At 38.8% G+C, this 25,155-nt stretch overlaps 1 protein-coding gene across 1 annotated transcript in view; it reads left to right on the forward strand.

Moving 5' to 3' along the window:
• Positions 1 to 25,155, forward strand: part of PCDH19 (protocadherin 19) — a 119,008-nt gene that overhangs the window by 56,301 nt on the left and 37,552 nt on the right. Inside the window, exons 4-5 of the mRNA XM_028101505.2 lie at positions 9,468 to 9,526; positions 18,114 to 18,286. Of these exons, the coding sequence (XP_027957306.1) occupies positions 9,468 to 9,526; positions 18,114 to 18,286 (232 nt within the window). The remainder of the gene's footprint in view (positions 1 to 9,467; positions 9,527 to 18,113; positions 18,287 to 25,155) is intronic.

Raw genomic sequence — 25,155 nt, forward strand, 5'->3', positions numbered from 1 at the left:
AGGAAGGAAAGAAAGGAAGGAAGGAAGGAAGGGAGGGAGGGAGGGAGGAAGGGAGGGAGGAAGGGAGAAGGAAAGAAAAGAAATGGCAAGTTTTTGTGTATTGTGTCCCTTTCCAAACGCTTAATTCTTTTTTCAGGATGATAGTAACAGGCAGCGTCTGCTCCACTGCAGTCATTAAGCACCTCATGGATGTCTTGCTGGCTGGATGAGAAGCAAAATTCTTCAGTTCTGTGCCATGAGCTCTGTAGAAAATGTACCTACCTTCAGCCCCAGTTTTCAACTTGGGTGTCTATTTTCTGCCCATCTAAAGATATTCATTTCCCTTATGGCTTCTCTAAGGTTTAGTAATTTTTCTCTCTCCTGAAACCCTTTTTATTTACTGTTACCGGTACGACTATTTTGTTTCAGCTGTGGGAGAAAATGATTCCTTTTTTATAACAGCTTGTTAAACATTCTGAAGTTCTTTGTGATGTAAAGTTCCTTATAAATGCAAGATGCCTTAGTAATTGTTGTTCTGTTTGTGCATTGCATAACTGCATTACAGATTTCTAATACTCTGACAGTTTCAAGCTGCTGATAATATTAGTCACTTTGTGAGGTGTAATTATGGCTTTACTATGCATGGCTGCCAGCACTCTTATGTCAGATAGTAGCCTTTTGATTAATCTCTGTTTTCAAATCAGGTCAGATTCTAATCTGCCCTTACCTCACACCCTGCATAAAATGAGAAAGTATATTAAGATTTGGGAGGACAGGTAGGGGCTTTTAGAGAATGAGTAAACATTTCCATTACTTTCTTGAATCCTCTTCCTATGCTTCTCATTTATCGTTCATGAAATGATGCTAAAGTTTGAGCGCTTTCTTGCCTCCAACACTGATTTGCTGCATTGCTTGTTTAAGTTGCTAGAAAATGGAGGCTACTATGGATTTCCTTCATTGTCCAATGCCCTTTATTTAAACTACAGACATAATTAGAGGGTTGCCAACGTTAAGCAACCATGGAGTCTGATTTTGAGAAATATTTATCATGCCTCATTAAATTCAAAATTAGTACTTAAAAGATCAGAAATAAATAATCTTTATATTTTTTGTGACAGTGAATATAACTGGATGCTGTGTATGCACATCTTTGACTCTACATATTCCACTGAACTGAGATATCCTCTGTTTGCCATGGCAGTAATCAAAATAGCTGCACCAAAAGAGAACTATGGAGAATTTCATTGACCACAAACAGGAAAATGGTCTATTGTATTATATATAATTAGAAAACATCAAGCTAACACATTCACAATTTCTAAGACTGTATATTACTTGACTCTTTTTGGTCAGCATGATTACATGTTACAAGCTCGAGCAACAAGCTAGTACCAGGGAAATGAATTTAGAATGATATGCCAAAGGCTGTTACTCCTTCAATCTTAAATAAGCTTGTGGAGGCAACTGGGTTTTAAGTGATGTATAATATAAACAATGAGATTGGGGTTGGAATTGGATTTGGGGGGTGTTGTTTTGGCCCACAAGCACAGGGCCACCCACTGTTTTCCCTCCAAATATTTTAAGTCTTTTCAGCTGACAAGGTTCCTCAATAGAAATTATACTCTGCAGGAAGTTCGGGCTCCATAGCTGCTAAACAGCAGAGATTTGAGGCACCAGTAAATTAGAATTTAGCAGAAAGGAATGGACCAGCTCAGATTCTGAGAGTGTGCTGTGCCTTCCCTGAGCCAGAAGGGCTCAAACATAGGCTGTATTCAGGAGAGCTCATCTGTGAATCCCTGGGCCATTTCTTGTGGGAGGTCTTACATATGTTTCTTATTGTCAGTTGGGCTAGCTTTACCAAGTCATAGTTTCTGAAATCAGAGCTACCCTGTAAAGTCATCACTAGTCATGTTAGGTCACCTTGTAAAGATGGTTGCCAGTGCCTCGAAAGGACAGTTGAAATAGTCACCAAGGTCTAGGGATGAAAGTGGCTCATTCCTGGGTCCCTTGGACTATGTGACTGGGCTCTCCAGCTGGGACTGGAGGACTACCTTCAGTTAGTGTGTGCCAAATTTGTCTTTGTCTAACTGCTAGACTAGACTATCCTGATTCACTCTCTGAAAGGAACTAAGAAAGTCATTCTGAGGAAAATAGGTATAAAGCAGACTAATCACTTCCTTGATGTTACCATCTTGGGTTTGCTTTCTGTCTCGGTAGTTGGTAATGCCAAGAACAGTGCTCCTGGGAATTTTTCTTACTGTCCTTGTTTTGGTGGCATGTTCTGGCTGAGTCAGTATTTAACATGGCTGTAGCACTTAACCTGTCTGTTTGTCTTCTTGGCTCTTTAAGAGGGGAATAGCAGTTGGCACCTGCTTGTAAAGTACTTTGATATTGGGGATGAAAGGCGCTCTGTGCCTGCAAAATAGCTTTAATATGTTGTAGTTACATATTTAGGGATGGTGATTGGACTCCGGGGTTTGTTCCACTGGCAAATGTGATTGATAGCTATTTGCTTCTCAGGGTGGATTTTGTTTATGTGGAATGCGATAGTGTGACTCACATGATTGTGGATTCATCTTATTTACTCTTAAGCTATTTTTACTCACGCTGAAGTCTTGTTGATTTTGCATTTGTGCATAGAATAGGCATTAACTGGGGCCTGAGAGCTTTTTATAAGCAGATACTATTTTATAGTGCACCGTACCCCACAGAACGCTTAGAAAAAGAGCCCAGAGCCTTATTCAGAAGCCTTTGCTCATCTGTTTAATGGTATAGTGCTTAGCCTGGTCTTGCAGCAGGCTTTTGCCTCTGAATTGCATGGATTCCTGCAGAAAGCTGCTGTGTTTCTCAAGGAGATCTTTGTAGTAAAATTTGCAACTGGGTTGCTCTTCTAAAGGCACAACTTTGGCCCAATCAACAATGAAGGCAGAGAAAAGCACTTTCCCTAGGCTGTGTTCTTTGTCAGCTCTAGGTAGTGTGACCACATTGATGGTGCTAGTGAAATTTTAGGAGTGATGATGAAAGGCTACCAAGAGGGGAACTCTTTCAACTTGACTTGTTGGATGTTAGTTAACCACATGGTCTGTGTTGCCCTGTAGATAGCCCTGTCTGGAAAGCCACTGGAATCCTAGAGTTCTCTTTCACATGTAGAAAAGTAGCTGCCACTGTCAATCTGTGACTCAGAGGACTGCAATCTGGTAGAGCCTTATCTTCTTACAGAAATTTTATCTGCTTTGGTTTGAAAACACGATCTTGTGCTACTGCTGCCATTTCCAGAGATGTGGCAGGACTGATGGATTTAGATGGGCAGACAGCACCAAAGTGTGTCAGCTTATCCCTGGCAGTTATATACAGACTACTGTATCTTTATAAGGTAATGGTTGGGGGTGAGGACAGAGAACAAATTGTAACTACAGAAGGCAGTGTGTAGAATGGATGCTTTCTGAAGAAACAGGACCGGTTGGCCTAATAGAATTGATCATCTGCTTTAATTGTGATAAGTAGCCTCATTATTAACCTCTTCCAGCTCTTCTCTGTTCATTCACTGATGCATTTTGTGAATACTTGCTAAGTGTCTAGCAATGTGGCAGTGAGGACTCAAAAGAGAGCTTCCAGTCCAGTTGGAGGATGAACTGACATGAAATAATCATAGAACCTGAGGAAATGCATAACTACATTGCACAGTCTGCACACAGTGCTGAGAAAATGCTAAGTAATGTGGCATGACTAGTGATGTAGATGTATTAAAAATGAGGGAAATTAGATATGGGAGAAGTAGAGGACTGATTTTGGATGACCACTCAACTAAAGATTTAATTTAGATTTAATGCTGAATCCATCAAGAAACCCCTGTAAAGAGTTCCTTAAACCCTTGGAAAGAGAAGTGCTGTGATGAAAGCAATGGGGGAGGAAGATTATCCACATGGCATTTTGCAGAATGGGCTGGAGTAAAAGGCAAATACACATGAGAAAACAGTGGCACAAGGTGAGGAAGGCTGTGGAAATGGAGCTAAAGGAACAGATACATGCACTCGTTCTAAAAACTTTAAGAATTTTATAACCCATTTGACAGGAGAGAGAGGTTGCCTTCATTTATGATGTGACTTAGTATGTGTAAGAAACATAAAGGCCAGATCCTCCTCTGTGAGTCACCTACTCTCATCAAGACATCATGGTGCTATTTAGCTCTATGAAGTTGCAGTGTAATCCTCAAAGTTGTACTCTAGCAGCCTGTATATAAGTATATACATGTATCTGCAGGAGAGTATGTGTCATTCTTTGTGTGTGTATGTATTTTTCATGTTTTTTTTTTTTCCTGAATGGCTGACATTTTAACCATCCCTGGTAAGAAGTCCATTAGTTTGTGACCTCCTTGCAGGTGCAGCCTCTGTCTTTTTTTTTTTTTTTTTCATCTGCAGGGGTTGGTGCATGTTTATTGAATGGATGAATGAATGAATGAATGAATTAGAGCCTTTTGTTTTAGAATCCTAGAATTTTTGGAGCTTAAAGGGAACACTGACATCATTTGGGTTATTCTCTTCATTTTATAGATAGATAAATTAAGGCTTAAAGAGGGATACGGTGATTTATTCAAGGCCATCATTTAGTCAGTGACAAACATGGGGAGGGAATTCAGGTTATCCCACTATACCATATTGCTCACTGTAGTCAAAATGGATGTTTGTGACTGTGCATGTGAGAGAGAGAGAGAGAGAGAGGAAGGGGAGGGGACATAGGGAGGGAAGGGGAGGATAGAGAGAGAGAATGAATGAGAATTAGGCCTGAGATGTGTGTAGGCATAGTTACTGGGAGCTTACTTGTCTTGTTTTCCAGTTCAGGGTAAATATGAGCTTTCTAGTGATGGCAGCTTCAGGGATGGTGCCTTTTATTCTATCTTCACTAATTCCTGCTTCAGCTGCTGCTGTCTGGATGGATGAGTCTTTGAATATACATTCTAGCTGGAGGCATGCTGGCTTTATTTTTATATAGAATTTACATTTTCATTTTTATGTGTTGGGGATAGGAAGTAGGAAAAAGCCATTTGTCAATTCATTTCCTAACAATGCCTTTGTGAAGAGATGTCATTTGAACATCTAAAACAGCATTCGGTTTTAGAAAAGGTTATAGGCCTTTTCGTCATTGATCCATAAGTACAATTATCATTATTAGACATCAGCAGTTAAAAAAAGGACGAGCATTTTAAAATCACTTTGCTGTGCATCTGATTTGTGATTCCAGTTTTCCTGTTTGTATTGCTAAAATGATTAAGAGTTAAAAATTAAAACAAAATAATTAGCAGATTGCAATTAGGATGTTTTTCAGTTTGATGGGACTTTTAAAGTGTATTTTAAAATGGCTATTCATTTTCAAATGAAAACCTTAAGGTTTGAGGATTCTCTGTTCTAATCTCAGTGTCTGCAACCTTTTTTAGCTTTGTGTAGTGACCTGGGGATTTGTGCTACTGGGCAAAGATTCTAGTCTTGGAGAGCTGCATTTATTGGTTTCTTTTTCCTTTGGGTTGAAATCTTTCCTGGTGATAAATGTGGTGCTGAGAGAGTCACAGTCACTCTTCCAGACTAGGGTAAAATTCAGTGAACTGTAAAAGTAATGCAAAATGACAATTAAAGTAGGACATTCTGGTACCTTGGGGGCCTGACAAAATGGAAGAATTTGATTTGTGATGTGCCAGACTTATTAACATAGAGACATAATATCATACTACCCACCCAGAAGTCTTGCTGGAAACCTCGTATATCCAGAAAGGAGGAGCTCAGGATAGGAAGTAGTAATCAAAGAAGACTCCAAAGCAGGTAAAAAAACAAAAAACAAGAACCAAAACATTACACAAAAGTCTCTATATTAAAGATCATGTAATTTCCCTCTTAGAACAACAATATTTCAGCTCTCTGCCCAGATCTTAACTCTTGTTTTCTAGACAAATATAGTTTCTAAGAACACAGTAGAGTAGAAGGATCAAACTTGAAATGGAAGAGGAGCTGTTTTTGATATATTGATAGCACTGAGAAGTAATAATACTGAGTGTTTGATAGCAAGGTGGTGAAGGACATACGTTAAAAATTAAAGGCAAGAACTCAAAAACCAGAGCACTTTGGGGTCAGTGAGTATACCGGCAAAACCTGTGTGGTACAGTGATTTATGTTTAGAAGGGTGCTCCTAAGTAACCAATAAACAACTGTATGATACCCTTCAGAAACAAGGCAGAATGGTTAGGATTTTAAGTCAAAGTTTTAGTCCTTGAAGAGGAAAGCCCTAAGCTATCTAAAAATCTCAGCTATACAGAAGCACTTATTCTTTAGGTTTTCAGAAAATCAAGGTGCTATTAAACCTAAGCCAAGTGAGAAGTCTGTTCTCAATGAGTTCCTAGGATAAACACTTCTAATTAAAGAAAGGATTTGGGAGAAATATATTAAATGGTAAGAAAGTGACTCTTATTTTCCATTCCATGGAGACTGAAAATAAAATTTTGCTCTAGACCCATTTTTTAATGTCAAAATTTGTTTTTTCAGAAACAAATGTTTTTCTCGTCTCTTTACTGTGTTCCTGTGTTAACTTGGCTGTCTCATTAGAGATGGGGACATTTCCTAGTGAAATTAATGTGACATTTAGAGAAAATTTCCCCTCTCAAATGTTTCATGTTATTTGCCATTTAGAATACTTAGAGAGGGGATTGGAATAATGTCAAGCAAATTTTGATTAAATAAGGCTAACCAGGAGCCAATACTTTCATGCAAAAAAAGAGACGCTCTTTTATTACTTCTTTAGAAAGTGCATTTCTGCTCTGGTTCTTTAGCCTATGTTGAGATGACTTTGATAAATAATCTGACAGAAGAGATGCCATCTTCTAAACAGCTGGGCTTGCATTAGAAAACACAGCACATCAGGTCAAAGCCTGTGGTCAGTCCTTTGTTTAGGACAGTTCTCTCCTCTGGATATGCATTAGAAGTACCTGGGAAGCTTTAAAAAATACCAATGCCTGGACCCCACTCCAGGCCACTCACCACAGAATCTCTTGGAGTGGGACCTTGCCAACAGTATTTTTAAAACCCCAAAGTTCCCTAGTTGATTCTAATGTGCATTAGGGCTGAGAACCACTGGCTTCAGACATGCAAGCTATTCATTAAAAGAGATTGTTTCTTTCTTCAGGGTGGTCTGAGTCTCATTCTTTGCTTCATCTGAAGTGTGGAAAAAATGTACCCTTTCAATGCACAGAAGTTGGGTTTGAGCACATACCTTGAATCAATATGAGCAAGAACACTTGACATCAAATATACACGGACCCATAATAGGCTATCTATGGCCAATTAGCTCAGTTGTTTGGATTGTAGTATTAATGGGGTCAGAATAGTGTATGCTATCAATTAGAATAATTCTGTTTCATAGGTTGTTTCCATAACTCCAATCAAGTGGTCTCACAAAGAGACCTGAGACCAATTACAAAAACAAAAAGACAATGGATGACTCAACATAGTCCCACCCACTATGGGAAAATTGGTTCTAGAAATCTGCCTCATGTCTAGTGCTTCAGGTTCTGTAGAAAGCAGGGGATAAGGATTCCCACCATTTCCACCACGAGTCATGATAAATTCAGCTGAACTTCCCCTTTGGATTCTTGTTCTATTGTCCCTATTTTATGTAGGAAGACAGTGAGGCATGCAGAAATTAGGTAATTTACCCAAGGTTGCACAGTGAAACTAGTCATTGAACTCCTGAGTTACTTAATCAGTTTCCTGTTTTAATTGGATAGCATGCTTTTCGGCAGGTGGAAACTTCCACTTGTTAAATTATATATTGTATTGAATATCATAAAAGAGCGCACTTACCCAGCACAATTTTTGCCTATTATGTTGGTATAATAAATTAATTCAAGAAATGCTTGTTGCTTGACTGACTGATGGATAACCTGTTCCAGCAATACTTCCAGCATTATATTCCCAATGTAGCTTCAAGTTTGCCTCTTCTTCCTGTAATTATATTTGCAACAATTTCAGCATCCATTTTCTTATGAACAAATTAGAAACGAACTGACCCTTTTGATTTTTTGCTCTCCCAATTCATCCCTTCCAACAGAACCAAAAATCATTTGTGGTTTACATTAAAGGGGATTTTATCCTCTAGATAAAAGCAGTGTGAGTGGATATTACAGAGCCCATCTTCAAATGAGGAGCATGTAGAGGGCATGAGCATGCCTGAGTAAATACAAGACAATGGTGGGATTTAGTTTTCTTCACAATACTCTCTCCTCCTTTCTCCCACCTACTCACCACTGCCCTCCCCACCTACTCTAGATACTTAGGGTCCCTACCCTAACTGTTAGCTGTTTGGTACTCATGTGGGGGTTGGATTTGCTATCACCTATTCTGTTTTCTCTTCTACCAAACTCTGAGTTCGTTGAAACAAAAAGCTGCATCTAAGGGCCCTGCACAGTTAATGTCTGACAGGTAGTCATCTGAAAGGAATCTGCTGTTTTGTTAGCTAGACAGCTATTGTGTTTCCTTTTTCAGGCACTTTTAGTTGAAGTGATTTCAGGAGGCCCCAAGGAATGGTGAGCATGGTGAGGATGTCTGGTAGGAAAGCAGGAGGATGGAGATGCATTTAGGCATTTTCCAGTATATATAATGGTTCAGTGAGAGTAGTACTTTAGTGTTGGGGGTAAGATTCATTTTACTAGGACTTTCAGTTACTTCGGTGTCAACTTTGCCCTGCATTCCCACCTTCCAAGGCTGCCCCCTTTGGGTGTTTTCCCATCTCTTTCATCTGGCAGGTATTCTGCATTTGCTTTTGTAAAGCTGTTGCTCAGGCAGTCTACTGTAACCAGATTAGGCAGTCGTGTTTTAATGATAGGAGCTGAGACAGCGTTTGCTTGCAAACTTCATGTTTCACATGAAAGGCTTTGGCACCCCCTGTGGACTGCCCTTCACCCGGTTTCAGGCATAATACTTGTTTGCCTTTATATCTGTGATAAAACGAAGGCCTTCCTGCATAACCAGTACTGAGCAAAATGTCTTAAAACAAAGGGAAGTGCAGAGTTTAAATCCACAGTAGGGGATTACCTTGCCTGCATTTCCATATCTATGGAATAAATATTTTAACATGTTAATTAACTACTACTAATAAAAATACCTTTGAACTTCCAGTCAATTTGATGGGCACAGAATTATATCCACTGGGAATGGGAAACAATTAGTTTCTGTAAAGATTGTGGGTCATGCTGGCTCTTCCTCTAAGTGCTTGCATGGTCAGTAGCCATCTGTATTCTAGGGGCTGTTTATATCAATTTCATCTTGGTCTGCAGGTGAGGGCTGCCTCCACAGCGGCAGGCATTCCTCAGGCTGTTACCCCACTACGGCTTCGGTTTGTGATTCATTCATTGCTTCTCGCCCAGCAGAAAAATTCCCTCTAAGTAGGACAGTTTGGCTCTTTTCATGAATCATCTATGTAACCTTTTTAATTTTTTTTTCCCATTGCAGACTGAAAACTATTCCTTTGATTCCAACTATGTGAACAGCCGAGCCCATTTAATCAAAAGGTATGTTGGTTTGCTTGCCTATTTCCACAACTAAGCTTCATTTAATATAAAAAGCAAAACAGATTAAACCTTTTAAATGATGCCTTTGTGTTTTTTTTAAAGATTTTTTTATTTGAGAAAGAAAGAGACTCTCAAGCAGACTTCCTGCTGAGCAGGGTGTCTGACTTGGGGCTGGGACTCAGGACCCTGAGACCATGACCGGAACCAAAATCAAGAGTCGGGTGCTTAACCCACCGAGCCACCCAGGTGCCCCATGATGCCTTTGTTTTTGGATTTTAAAAGGAATGCCTATCTGCTTATTGTAAGAGATTTGAAAAATTCAGAAAAACATAAAAAAATAAAAATCACTGGTAATGCCACGATGCCAAAATAATCACTGTTGGCATTTTACCATATTCCTTTACATCAAAATGTATGCATAAACACAAATTAAAAACTGGGGTCATATTAAAATATGGTTTTATATTATGATCTTGAAATCTAATATTAGAAAACAGATACTTTCAAAATCATGTTGATATCGAAATCCTTGTTGCTCTGCACTTTAAATGAAGAGAGGCCTTAAACAATTTCTCATGTGGAACTTCCAATGAATTTCAAGATTGCTGTTGTTTTGTCAACTTTGGAATCATTTTAAAGCTATGTTAATGGTAGAGTAACTAATTTCTTATCTTTGAAAAATTTTGTAGATGAGAGAGGAAAAGAATCTTTGCATGATTCAGTGCTTCTTAAAATATTTGGAAATATTTCAAATGTGGCATTCAAAATTAAGATTTGAGTGGTTGGTTGGTCATAACTCAGTTATCCATGGAGCTACAGAATACAGAGCTGAGTACTGCCAAGGAAGATTCCATCTGGTGGGGCACCAAGGTTCAGGGAGCCCTCTAAGGAGGGAGAACTAAACAAAATGGAAAACTTATTGTGCTGAAAAACCAGTACTGACTATTCAGATGATGCCTTTGTTACTGCTTCATGCAAATATCCTCTTGAATGATCCAGTGGTTATTCTGCACCTAAAATTGAACTCTGAGTGTGTTTGTTAAAATAATATAAATAAAATAGAGAGGCAAGCAGGGTGTGTTAGAGCTACAGTAGAGAAGATGTGAAAATTCTATTATTTTGCTGGCTCTAATCCCATAAATTTACATTGCCAGATGAGTAGGATTTGAAGAATAAACTGGCTTGTCAAACAAACCACTTTAATTCATGTTTAATTTAATTCATGATGCTGCAGTAACCCCTGAAAACATGCTAGGTTTATCTATATTGGTCTGGAATTGCTTGTGAACTTAAGTGATGATCGTTAATTATCGTTCATTAAAATGAATAGCCCAGCATTACCGGTCATAGCTCAGTTTGGAATTTTTTTTTTTTTTTGAGGAGTTGGGAGGAATCCATTTTGAATATTTTCTTAGCTCACAGAATAAACTCAAAAGGTAAGGAATTCAAAATTATCTGACTGATTTGTTTTAGTAGGAAAATGACCCCTCTTTATGTGCACTGATTAGAGTAACTTTGCAGCAGAAATCTGCTTTATTTTCTGCTGTAGGACTGTTACTCCAAACCTTCTGGTAAAAACCATGTCTTGACTTATCTTCACAGGTTCCTTGGGCTAGCTCTGGGTACTTGGGAATTCTATGACCAGTTTAAACTGATAACAAGAACCCGATTTTCATAGCATGGCAGTAAGCCTTCTCCTGGGGACCCTCCTTGTATTAGGTCAGCCCCGAATATACAATGCATAAGCAGAGTGATGAGATGAAAACTTAATGTTCAAACATTTCGTTTTGGGGAATTTCCACAGCAGCTTTGGGACTCTCTAGAAACCTCTGATTTTGATTACTTTATGTGTTTTTGTTTACACACAAAATGCACAACCTGGACTTAATAGGCTTTCAGTGGAAAAGTCTCCTGATCTTGCCTGAAACCAAAAATAGTGACTTTTTACCAGGGTCCACTTTGATTAAGAGGAAACATCTGAAACCTCAGGGACACATGCATTTTTGCCAGGTTCTGTTTTTGGAACCTTGAGGGCTTTGGAAAACCACAAAGGCCTTGGAATTTATGGGATCCATTGAGTTTAGACAAAGCACAATACCTGGAAAGATACAGGAAATCTTGTGTGCTATGCTTTTCTGGGGACTGACTATTTTAAATGTAAAATATGTGGAAAATGTTAAGAGAGAGTGGTAACACCAGGTGATAAAAACCCTGCAAACTGTGTTCAAATAGCTCACAGTTATGTTTGAAAGGGTTTTCACTGTATGTGGTTTCTTGAGGATCCATTTACATGCATGGAAAAATCTCCCAGCCAGGAAACTCTGAATCTTGTTATCAGTTTTAATTTTACTATCAAGTCCTGTTTCTTTGTTTTTTTTAAAGATTTTATTTATCTCAGAGGGAGAGCGAGAACAAGCAGGGGGAGGGGCAGAGGGAGAAGCAGACTCCCTGCTCAGCAGGGAGCCGGAAGAGAAGGGAAGTGGGGGGGCTGAATCTCAGGACCCTGAGTTCATGACCTGAGCCAAAGGCAGATGCTTAACTGACTGAGCCACCCAGGCGTCCCTCAAGTCCTCTCGCTTTGAATCCAATTTCAGGAGAATCTTGAGAACTTCTTTTCCTATCAATTTTCTTTTTCTCTCTTCACTTCCTACTTATCCACAGATGCTTCTTGGACCCTTCTTTTTGGCATTCTCCAGCAGTTGTTAACTGTCTTGTCCAGACAATTTACACACAGGCTTGTTTTTCTCTCTTGCATCTATTTACCTCGGGTAAACCAACGGAAAGACAAAGAGCAAAGGGGTTCCCCTAAGCACGAATCAAGGTTGAGAAGGGTAAAGAGTGGATCTGGAAGGGAAAGGGAAGAGAGATGGCACATAATCTTTGCACCACAGACTCCGGTGTTATATTTCTGTGTTTTTGTTTGTTTGTTTTCAGAGCATCACCTGCAACCTGCAGGTGTACCCAAGGCTTATGTCAGGATTCCAGATTAACAAGCCAAGATGGTTCAGAATTTTTTCTGGATGTGTTTCCTTCCTGCTCTGTTTGTTTCCTTGGTATCTTTTCAGGGCAAGAAAAGCCGGCAGTTGCACTTTGCCCCTGCTGCAAAACTCTCTTTCCTCATGCTTGGTTTCTGTGCTGCTGTCTGTTACCTACTCCTGCAGTGCTTTTGGAGCAATAACAAGCAGGGCATGAGGCTGGAGCACAAAGAAAATAAAGCAGGAAATGAACAAGATAGCAAAGCGGTGTGGAAAGGAAAATGAACATTGGCTCCTAAAGTATACATAGTGCTTTCCTTTTCCACCCAAATTGTTCTAGGGTTTTGCGCCCCTGGTATCATGCCTTGTCTACAACAAGTGCTGTTACATGTTTATTGAATGAATGGATGAAAGAAGTTGAAGAAAATCTCAGCATTTTCCCAATGAGAACGAGTACTAAATTTCCCTGTAAACCAGCAATTTCTGACCTTTGATGTGCATTAGAATCACCTAGGAGGTGTCTTTAGCTCCATCCCTAGAGAATCTCCAGTTTTCATAGGTTCCCAAGGTGATTGTGATGCAGGTAGGAGATCCAGGAACCACTGAAGAATCATCTTTATATTCTCTAAATAGAGTTACAATACCCTTCACTTTTACTCCCTTCTCATTCTTACTCTTAGATGGCATTCCTTGGGCATGTGGTGTCACCTCCTAGGAAGACATGACTTGTTTCCTTTCAGATTATTCTGTCTTTTGGAAAGATTTCCAATATTTTAAAGGGTAAATATGGGGCAGAATGTGAATAATGTTTATTCATGAAGCATTTTCTGAGTAACTCTTATGTTCAGAGTCTTGCTCTGGTTGTTTTCAAACAAATCTGTCCCTTTGTTGGCCACCAGCGCAGTAATAGAAACATTTGCATTTACAATACCATTGCAAATGGGTACCCCTAATTTATTGTCCCACAAAAGTTGGTTTACAAGTCTTTCATCTCCCAAGAGGTACACAGGTAATAAAGCAAGTGAAGTCAGCATTTTTTATGCCTGGCATAAATTGTTATTTGTTTTGGGTGAATAGCCATTTACCAGGCTGTTTTACAATTTGCAGCATCTTGCTCACTGGGTCTTAAAGTGCCTTACTCAAATCCCTTCATTAAGCCACTAAATGTCCTCACAAGATTAGAGTAAGTGGTACTTAGTTCATCAGATGGGCAAACTGATCTTTAAGTGGGTTAACTATTCCAGGGTTTGGGGGAAGGGCGTTAGACCCCTTGCATTTTTTTTTCAGAGGATACATGACTATCATTTTTGGAGTCTTAAAAAATTTTTATGAAGTTTTTATTTTTTATTTTTTTATTAAAAGATTTTATTTATTTATTTGAGAGCGAGAGAGAGGCAGAGAGAGGCAGAGAAAGAGAATGAGCAGGGGAAGGAGCAGAGGCAGGGGGAGAAGCAGACTCTCCACTGAGCAGGGAGCCTGATATGGGACCTGATCCTGGGACTCCAGGATCATGACCTGAGCTGAAGGCAGACACTTAACTGACTGAGCCACCCAGGTGCCCTTTATGAAGTTTTTAATTTTATTTCCAGTATAATTAACATACAGTGTGATATTAGTTTCAGGTGTACAATATAGTGATTCAGCAATTCTGTTTGTTACTCAGTGCTCATCATGACACTCTCCGTTGTGTATTCTTAATCCCCATCACCTGTTTCACCCATTCCCCCACCTACCTCCCCTCTGGTAACTCACTGTCAGATTGTTTTCTGTAGCTAAGAGTCCTTTTCTTGGTTTGACTCACTCTCCCTCTCTCTCTTTTTCTTTTGTTTCTTAAATTCCACATGTGAGTGAAATCATATGGTGTTCATCTTTCTCTGACTGAACTATTTCACTTAGCATTATACTTTCTAGCTCCATCCATGTTCATGTTGTTGAAGGTGTCAAGTGGCAAGATTTCATTCTTTTTGTGGCTGAATAATATTCCATTATATATATATATATATATATATACATTCCATTATATATATACACCTACATATTTACCACCTCTTCTTTATCCATTCATCTACTGATGGATGCTTAGGCTGCTTCCATAATTTGGCTATAATAAATAATGCTGCAATAAACATAGGGGTGCATATAGCCTTCCAAATTAGTGTTTTTGTATTTTGGGGGTAAATACCCAGGAATGGGATTACTGGATGGTAGGTTAGTTCTATTTTTAATTTTTTAAGGAAGCTCCATACTATTTTCCACAGTGGCTACACGAGTTTGCCTTCCTATCAACAGTGCATGAGGGTTCCTTTTTCTCCATATCCTCACCAACACTTGTTATTTCTTGTGTTTTTGATTTTAGCCAAGAATACCTGACTTTTTATACTCACACTATCAGTCCCAAGTAGCCCAGTCCTTCACTATTTTATTTCTCTCATTTCTACCTAAAAAACAAAATCTCTGAGATGGCTTGTAATATTCTGATGCATATAAAACGGGTGATCAAACTTTAAAAAAGCAGATCTAAACCAATTGGATGAAGATAAATTGTGATCCTTGGCATCCAAATCATGGCAATTAAATATTATATTTATCATGAAGCTTTTGAGAAGCCAAGACAAAATGGTAAGTACACCAGGGTATATAGTTCTAATTTTTCAATAAAGGAAGGACACACATTTGACAGGAGAATTTCTTTTCCTATTCCTGAATTCTAGGAGAAATTAACATAGTGGACAGTGTCTGACTATAGTTTATGGAAGGTAGAAAAACATGATTTAAATACAGATTCCTTGTATCAATCCTATAAAAAGACCACAGACATAATATTTAATTATAACTCAATGAAGACATTACTGTATAGATTAATGATCATATTAAACAATAACCATTTATTGACCATTTGTGTCTACCCAGTACTTCATGTACTCTCATTGAGTCCTCAAAATAGCCTTGTGAAGAAGGTTTTAGCAAATGCATTTTACAGACAAGGAAATTGAGGCTCAAAGACATTAGATATCAGGCTCAGGGTCCCATTGATGAAGTGGCACAGTACGGATTGTCACTTGTTCTAATGACAGTGCTCTTTCCACTACAGTCTGGAAATCTATCATGCTGCAGGAATAGAGTTTTAAAGAACCTAAAGCAGTGGTTTTCAACTGGGGGTGATTTGGCAATGTATGGAGGGAAACCTTTTTGGTTATAACTTCTGGGAGAAGCACTACTAGCATCTAATGGGTAGAGGCCAGGGATGCTGCTAAACATTCTACAATGTGTAGGATGGCCTCTGACAACAAAAAATTATGCAGCCCAAAATATCAATAGTGCCAAGGTTGAGAAACCTTGGTCTAAGGGATGGTAAATTGTGTTGTCTTTATATTCCTGCTCAACGTATGTCTCAAGCATATTTTGGCAACTGCTGAAATGCACTCATTTCAGGGTTGAAGTCTCTGGCTTAAAGCAAAAATTTTGTACTGTAGATTAAAGAAATTTTCATGTGCTCCAGGTACCAGAAATGCAGGTCAAAAAATTTATTTTGTTTTAAAAATATATGAACTGGGCAGGTCATTTCCTTTCTTCTGAGATGCAGGAGTCCATGTAGGCAGGACCAAAAATTTTTTTTCTAAAAGAAAAACTTTGAATCTGTTCAATCTATGGCATTAGTATTTACAGGACGCCCCAACATCTGTGCCATAAAGCTAGAAATGGCTACACACTCTAAAGCCTGTGTTTCCAATTGGTCTTCTTGACCATAAAAGAATTTTAGGATGATTGGTTTTTTAATAGAACTGCATGCTGGTGGGTCCACAGGGCTGAGTAGCTGCATGACATAATTTGGAGGAGCTGAGTGAGTTGGCTTATTGAATGGTTTTAGTTTTAATACAGGTGATGCTCAGTGATCCTTTCTGAAAATAATTAGCAAACAGGTCAATGCTTTACTCTCTCCTGCTCTTCATTTTCTTATAATTATGGCTTTCCAGTTACTGCCCTTTTGATCTTTTCCTTTTCATATTCAGAGCAGCAAGCATTCTACATCTAGATTGGTCATATGTTAAAAATCTGCAGTGATTCCTTTTGACCAATGTAGAGAATGACAGTGTATCTATTGTGTCCATGGCATAGCTCTTCATCATATGTACTGAATGTTATCAAAGCCTGAGAGAGCCAGGCCTGTGGATGTTCAAGGTTGAGCACATCAAATGAGTTTTCACTGTCATCTCCCCAGGCTCCATTTTCAGAGGTACAGTAGGTCTGTTGGGACTTGTCCTAATTCACAAGCATGACACTCTCTGTTGTTGAGACAACAATACATTTTCTTGAGTTTGCCTTTGCTGCTTCCTCACTGATTGGGAAATGGATTCACCATTCACTAGCTATTTCAGATTCATAATTTATGGTCCATAGTGTTGCACATCTGCAGATTCTGTCAGGACATACAAAGTATTAGAAATAGCAGGTGGGGCCTCTGTGGATGTACCTTATGTGTTATTCTCTATTTTTGTGTGAGGTTCTTGGATACTATGTTTAGTGCATTGAATGGTGGATTGATTTAACAAATGCAAGAAAACTAGGGCCATAAACTCCTCAGCTGAAGGTTTTCATATTCTTAGTATAAAACCCAGTTTTATTAGAGCTCACTCTCTGGTTCTCACTTTTATCTTACTGTGCATGCACCAAGGCTCCGCTTCTCAGCTTGTGCCTCTCCACATTTTCTTTGTCTCTCTGACTTTCTCAGTTAAAACTTACCTGAGTTCTCTGATCCTGATAATCCCTTCTGTCTTAATTGCGTTACCTCAATTTCTGCCACTTCAGTTTTTGCAGTTGATTAGTAGACATTTTTGGAGAAGCAGTATACATAGTGGTTAAGGATCCAGGCTCTGGAGCTAGACTGCCTGGGTTTGGTCTTAGATCTGCTACATTTTCATCAGCTGTATGACCTTGGGCAAGTTATTTAACTTCCGTGTGCTTCTGTTTTTTCATCTGTAAATGGGAGTATTAATGGTACTTTTCTCTTATATAGTTGTGATGATTAAAAAAAGTTAATTCATGTCAAGCACTTAGAATAGTGCCTTATGTCTAGTAATTGCTCAGTAAACATTAGCTATTATTTTATTTTGATTATATAAGAAAGAAAAGCTTCTGAAATGGTGATATTCTTTGCAGGTGGTTGTTTCAGATGTGTACCTTTTTCCACCTTGCCTGTAGTAATGCATTGAAGATAAGTGAATGAAAGTGTTAGCTACATCAGCATCCAATAGTGGGAGCCTCTCTACAGTGTTAAGTTCCATTATCTTTATTTTTTTAAGATTTACTTATTTATTTATTTGAGAGAGAGTGAGAGAGAGAGGCAGAGGCAGAGGGAGCCCGACATGACACAGGGCTCGATCTCACAACCGGTGAGATCATGACCTGAGCCGAAATCACAAGTTGGACAATCAACCGAGCCACCCAGGTGTCCCAAGTTCCATTACCTTTAAACAGAAATTCCTCTTCTTTCTACTCTTTTGGACAATCCAGTCACTGTTGGCCTCACAGCAGAGCTGACATCATCCTAGCTCTCAAAGATTTTAAAAATCAGATTATCACAGTTGTAAATTATCATTCTTTCTTCAACCCAGCAGCTCTACTTTCAAGGACTTAGAGGGCAACAGCCTGAAGGATAGTGGCCATGAAGAGAGTGACCAGACTGACAGTGAGCATGATGTCCAGCGGAGCCTGTATTGTGATACTGCTGTCAATGACGTGCTGAACACCAGTGTGACCTCCATGGGATCTCAGATGCCTGACCATGGTAAGGGCAGTTTGGATGTAAGTTGCAACCATAGATCCTAAAGAGCCCAGAATGTTTGTAGATACATTGTACTACTTTACTGTAATGAGTTTGTTGTCAAGGTGTGCACTGTGCTCATGCCTGAATAGTATCTACAGAGTTGTGAGATGTCCTGACACTGGACCAGATTCTTTATTTTCCCTGAGTGGATCCCCTAGGTTTGTATAAAGTTCAGGCATTTTAAAAGCTGCCTACATATACATATTGCATACATTCTCTTCAATAGTAACTGCACTGAGCACATAGAAAACGAGCAGATGCCTTCTCACCAGGAATAAATGCCTCTTTTTGCTTTAGTACATGAAATTTAACTGATCAGTCGAGTTGCACAGAACATAGCACTAATGAGACCAAAGGGGTGGGTTTTATTTCCATATCAGCCTTGTTAACTTTACCCAGAGAGAGACTCTGTTCTCTGGGCACAGATTGTATACCCTTTACTGAAGAGGGAAAGTACCAAACTTCCCATTTTGTCTATGCCAAATTCCTCTAGCTACCAAACACATGCCTGCCATTGGTCATAGGAGAGACTATCTTAAGAAAATATGGCTGACTCCAAGTAACATTCTGTGCATACGAAAAACACCTCAAAGCAAATCTCAAGAGTGACATTCACATATATGAGGAAGAGTCTATTTTTGTGAATGCAGCCACACGTGCTTTAACAAGAGGAGCTATTTAAAACCATGCTAGGCATAAACCAGGGTATAAAAACATTAGCAGAGTTAAGCTAAGGCAGAATGTTCAGATGGACTTGGGCACAAATGTCATTTTCAGTGTTTTACTGATGCAAACATGCTAGGAAAACAGCCTGTCTTTTTCAATTAAGAACTATGAATTCAGCTTGGTGTTTAGGCTCAGTGAAGCTTCAGAATGCTTGGCTATGTCTTGAGAGAAGCTAGACGCAAGCTCAGCTGGAAGCCCCACTGCTAGAAGACTTAAAGATGAGAAAACAAAATATGGTGATTATGTGCTGGTCTTCAGCTCTTTCATTTCACTGTAAACATCATTAAATGCTTTTGTTTTGGTCTTATAAATGAATCCAAAGGAAAAAATTGCACAATTCAAAAAAAGAAATGTTTTTCATAGAAATAAAGTTTATCTATAGATTCTGTTAAACCGTCTAATCCATCCCCTCCCCAGCTGACTCAAGTGTCAAAGTCTATAATATATAGAGGTCACTACTGATTGTGCACTGCTGTCTTCCCTAATTGGCAAGTGGTGACATCCACAGAGATAATATACTTTCTGGGCAACCTTACTGAGACTAAAGATGAGAAAACTAAACATTTATATAACTGAAACAGAGACTGTTTAATTCTCAAAGGATTAGTAGTGTGTCACGGGGTACAGACTGGTATGTATCGTTTACTAGCCTTGTATCTCCAAAAAGTGCTTTTTTATTTATATCAGAAAGCGTTTTAGTTAGATGCTTTTTAAAATGAAGTGATCCAGGAAAGGAAATGGTCATAATTGATTCTCACTTTATACCTGGCTAGAACAATGCTGTTTTAATTTTTTGTCATATTTTTTCTAGGAAAACAGTATCAGTGGACTATGCTTAATTTTTCTGAGGGAGTGTTTCTTACAAATGGGATGTATTGTGTATATATATATAGTGTAGATTGTATAATAATGAGAGTATTCTAAAGCAAATGTGTGGCATTATTCCAAGACTCTCCTACATATAAGATGATGATTACACACACATGCATGTACACACAGACACTTTTTGCTGTTCCATTTTGGCAACACTTTCATATTTTTTCTCAATATTCAGTTTGCATATATATATCTTAATTTTTTCCCCATCATTCCAGCGGTGGCTGGATCTTTTTTTTTTTAAGATTTTATTTATTTTACAGAGAGAGAGAGAGAGCACAAGCAGGGGGAGTGGCAGGCAGAGGCAGAGGGAGAAGCAGGCTCCCTGTAGAGCAGGGGGAGCCCGATGCGGGGCTCAATCCCAGGACACCGGGATCATGACCCAAGCCAAACGCAGCCACTCAACCAACTGAGCCACCCAGGTACCCAGCAGTGGCTAGATCTTAAGCCAACCCTTGAGTTTGCTTTCTTCGATTTGGTTGAGTCATTAAACTTTAGGTACAGTTGGAATTCCAGTCTTGCTTACACCTCAGGCTCTACCTAGTGAGTTCTCAGTGCTTGTGAGTTTCCATAATAGTATTTAATTGTTATATCCCAAATCAGCTCTAGGCTGCGCACATAATTGTGTCACCTCAGTTATTGCTACCTCAAACAACAGCAACAATTTCAACAATTAACATTTTATAAGATTTTACCAACTCAAACCTGGATTCACATAATATTTTTCATTTTATCCTGAGGAAGAGTAGTTGAAAGACAATCACTGAGTGAATTTACCATGTATGCCTGATCTTGTAACCATTCTAACTAGAATAGTTCTAGGTATATTAACTCCAGGGCAATATGGTACTGCTGCTTCTTGGGACTACCAATTTAGAAAGGTCATGAGGAAAAATGGAATCATCTCTGGACTCAGACCTGCACTGAAAGTCTCAAAGATTCCCTGAGGGGGGGAAAAAATAGTCTCAGGTCTCTTTGGTTCATTGATACTGTGATGGGTATCTCAAACCCAAGTGCCCTAAAATCCTGGTGGTTCCAGTGCTGAGCAGTTCTTGAGGTTTGAGTAGATGTCTCTGGAGAAGAATAAGGGTTTTAAACACCTTGTCCAACTAACTCTGATCCTGATAATATTTCTTCTGGTTCTGTCAGAATCACTCCAAAATTGGGCCAAATATACCCAATAGAGTGTACCTTACACCTTTGTTTTGGCTTCATCTTGGATTTCATGTCTGTAGTTTTCTGTGTTTTCTAATTTGGTTATTAGCACAGCATTTTTCTTTGCATGTATAGGGACCCATGATTGATAGGGAGTGTCAGGATTTTCAAAATAGAGATAATTTTATGCATCTGTTAATTTTTTCCTTGAGCAGGAATGGATTGTTCGTGAGCTAATATTGTGTTGCCAGCGTTTGAGGAAAAAGGTACAAATTGTATTTGCTCCCCACTTTCCCAGACACCTGGGCCCTGTGCTGCTTCACACTGCCAAAGTTTCTTTGGGTTTTGTTCTTATAACTGCTATAGCAGAATGCTTAGTTGTGAATGTCAAAGGTACTTCATGACTTTCTGAGTAAAAGCCCAAATCATTTTGTTGCTGATCATTTGCTGAATATTCAGCAACCCATCTCTGAGAACAGTCCTCTAGGGATGGAACCCAGAATCAGTATATTCGACCAAAGAAGGAGAATGTCTGGAAAGCTTTTGCACCTGAAGGGCAAAGCCAGGGGTTTAGCCACTTGAGTTTGGATTGTGTTTTGACTGCCCCAACCTAATACATCCATGAGCTGAGTCAGGGTGGAGATGAAAATTAATGACAGGAATCTCTGCTTTCCAGATTATCATCAATCCTGGTATCACTCTCAACTTGCCCAAGACCAGGTCACTTGGTTGGCTGAGCTGAATTTCCTTGTTGCCAGGTGACTTAATTACAAATTCATTTATCATCTGAGTGCCTTTGGATTAATTATGTCTCAGCTTGTCCCCAGTAATTCAGCTCTTATTGTCATGGCTTCCCAGAAAAGAAGGTGATGGAGAATTCTTTATCCTATACTTTCTACTCACATATAGCACTTTTTGGAATGCTATCTCTCTGTAGCTCTCAGAGTGCCTTGAGAACAAGTAAGTGTTGTCATTCAGCATATTTTACCACCTGATTTAGGTCTTGAGGTGGTTTGACACTGAGCTTGGGAGTCACACTCAAATCTTTTAACCAATGCCTTCACTTCCTGATTTTGACTTATTTGGTAAAATTACCAACTTCTGGCAAAGCCAAGAATTTTGCCTTATGCAATTGCAGCAGACAGTCTCCAAGAAGAGTAACTGACCATTACAGAGGTCAGAGGTGCCAGAGGTTCATGGGTTTGTTGCACAATTAGGGATATCACTGGGTTTGAATCTCTTCCTTTCAGAGTTATTTCTGGGTTGAGTGGTGCTGAGGTTAATAGGCTTCTGTCTCTTCCATGCTTCTTTGCATGACCATTTGTGATTACTTGGATATACCATTATGTTTACTTAAATATGTAGTCCTTTTGGGAATCATGTCCTAGAACTATACGTACTAGTCCCAAGCTCAACTAATTTGTTTCAAATCATATTCAGTGTCTCTTACTTTATTATTTTAATTATTGATTATAAATTCATCAGCTGAAAAGATGACTCTAATTGCTCTAATGTGGACCTAGTTTGGAGTTCACTACAACACTGAATCGGTTTGCCTCCCATGCTAATTGATACCAAATGGAAGCAACATACAGAAACTCACAATAACATCTATCTGCTTTCATATCTAAATGCATCCAAATGCAGTGTAATGATTGCTTTATTTCTGGAAGTATAAATAGTTCTGCATTTTACTAAACTTGTTTATTTGGTAGTTCATCACCTGAATATCATTTAACAGGTTTGTTGTGTAAAATATGGATTGAAAGAACTTGATCTGTGCCTAATTCAACTGCTATTACAAATTAGCCATGAAAATGTTCTGTAAGTTTCACACTATGCATAGTCTAGTTTCAATCACAGGTGTATTAAGACGTTTACACTTCCAACACTCTACCAGCAATGTGTAATTTTATTTCCTCTAGCCTTTTGATGAAATTATGATTTAGTGACTGAACATCCTTTGCTTATCCTCTACCTGTCCCCCTGACTCACCTCTCACCTCCCTAAATTTCCAAACATTCATTTCAGTTAGTCTTTTGGCAAAATAGGGAGTTCTCAATGGAGAGTATTTTGTGACATTGCAAAGCAGTGTGCTGCTGGGCTCCAGAAATTGTAGCATGGACCAGATGTTCATAGAGTAATTGAAAATTCCATTTTATCAGAATAGCATTTGCTGTCAAAAACTTTTATCTTTACTTCAACAAAGAGGTTGATTGGATCCCCCTGGACCTGAATTAGCATCTTTGAAGCTAGATATACTGTTTTGCAATTCATGTGGTTAGTTCTCCCCTGATTTTGCTCATATAGGATCTTTTAAAAATGTCTTCAGACTCATGCATATATATATATATATATATATATATATATATATATATATATGGTGAAATGTTTAATTACTTGAACAGTGGAATGTATATGTATATAGTGAATCTATATATGTGACTTTCAGCTGTTTCCATCTATCTCAGGCATACTGTATTCTAATGTCAGGTAGGAACAATCCATGAGTAGATATCTTTCACCCATTCATTCAACAATATTTTTGAGTGCCCACTGTGTGCCTGTCTCTGGGAATTGAATGTGTCAATTACAGCTATTATTGACTGTGAAAGTTCTCATATTTTTAGCTTTGCTTATATCTGGGGTTTACTGAATTGACCAAGGTCAGCTCAATGATGAAATGAATAACTCTTTATGATTTTAGAAATCATTATAAGAATAGAGCCTGGTACTATTAGAAACCTTATTAATGTGTCAACAAAGCAAAAGAAACAATAAAAGGAGACTGTTACAATCAAGATCTTGCTTTTAATAAGACTATCATGAAAGACTCTTCCTTGATGTCCTAATTTGAACAATGTCACAGAGGTAAACATTTTCTTTTTGAATCTATCTGCTCTGAGGCTGAACTTGCTTACCTTTAGTTAACTTCATTATAAGACCATAGGTTTAATCTCTGACATGCCCAGTTACCTTGCTGGTTTAGAGGCACTCAGTGGTACTCAATGCCCAGTTTCCCTTTTTCTCTGATGTCTGGGAACTTTTATCCATTCTCAGTCTCAGCAGTGGCTGGGCAGGAGGGAATAGAGGGACAGGTGGATGCTTTTGTTTATTTCAACTACATTGCTGCACCAGATAATTGGACTCCTTTCAAAGCATTACTGTCTATTGGCAAGACAGTTGCTGGAATAAAAAGTTGTCCTTAACTAATGGAAACATCCATGCTGTTAGCAGTTGTTTGCTAGCATTATTTTGGCATGGACCTTTTGGTCAGAGAATTCTTTTAGGACAGTTCTCTTCATCTGCTTTGAAGTAGAAATACTATGCCCCCCACTTTTTTATTTTTATTTATTTTTATTTTTTTTAAAGATTTTATTTATTCATTTGACAGAGAGAGACACAGCGAGAGAGGGAACACAAGCAGGGGGAGTGGGAGAGGGAGAAGCAGGCTTCCCGCTGAGTGGGGAGCCCGATGTGGGACTCGATCCCAGGATCCTGCGATCATGATCTGAGCCGAAGGCAGATGCTTAACGACTGAGCCACCCAGGCGCCCCTGCCCCACACTTTTTTTAAAAAAATAAAATGTTTTCCTGATCCACTTGGAACTTTTAGTTGTCTCATATTCAATGTCTATTTTAAAATTTATTATTAATAATTGCCTGTGGAAAGGTATTCATTATTCATCAAGAGAATAAATATCAGGGGTTTTCTTGACTGACACTAAGAATTTCTGTATTTTTAAGCACTTAGAAAGCATTGGAGGATGGAAATTATATAAAGGGAGAACACTGGACAATTAAGAATTTTATTCTCTAGGAGTTTATGGCCCAGTAGCACAAATAGTCCAGTATGGAATAGACTGCGTAGGATCAGTGAAGAAATTAATTAAGGTTATTTGAGCTGGAAAGCAAAATACATTTCAAGGGACGCTTTGGTGTAATGGGATCCCTTTGGAGGAATAGTGGAAGCCAGGCCCCAATATAGTAGGCTAGATAAAATTCTGCTCTATTTGGGTGATTTGCTAGGTGAATATTTATGATAAAGCAAGTTCCATAGGCCATGATAAGTAG

The sequence above is a fragment of the Eumetopias jubatus genome, unplaced genomic scaffold (genome assembly GCF_037043125.1).
Source record: "Eumetopias jubatus isolate StellerSeaLion01/CBP00866 unplaced genomic scaffold, mEumJub1_p1.0 scaffold_11, whole genome shotgun sequence".
Taxonomy (NCBI): Eukaryota; Metazoa; Chordata; class Mammalia; order Carnivora; family Otariidae; genus Eumetopias; species Eumetopias jubatus.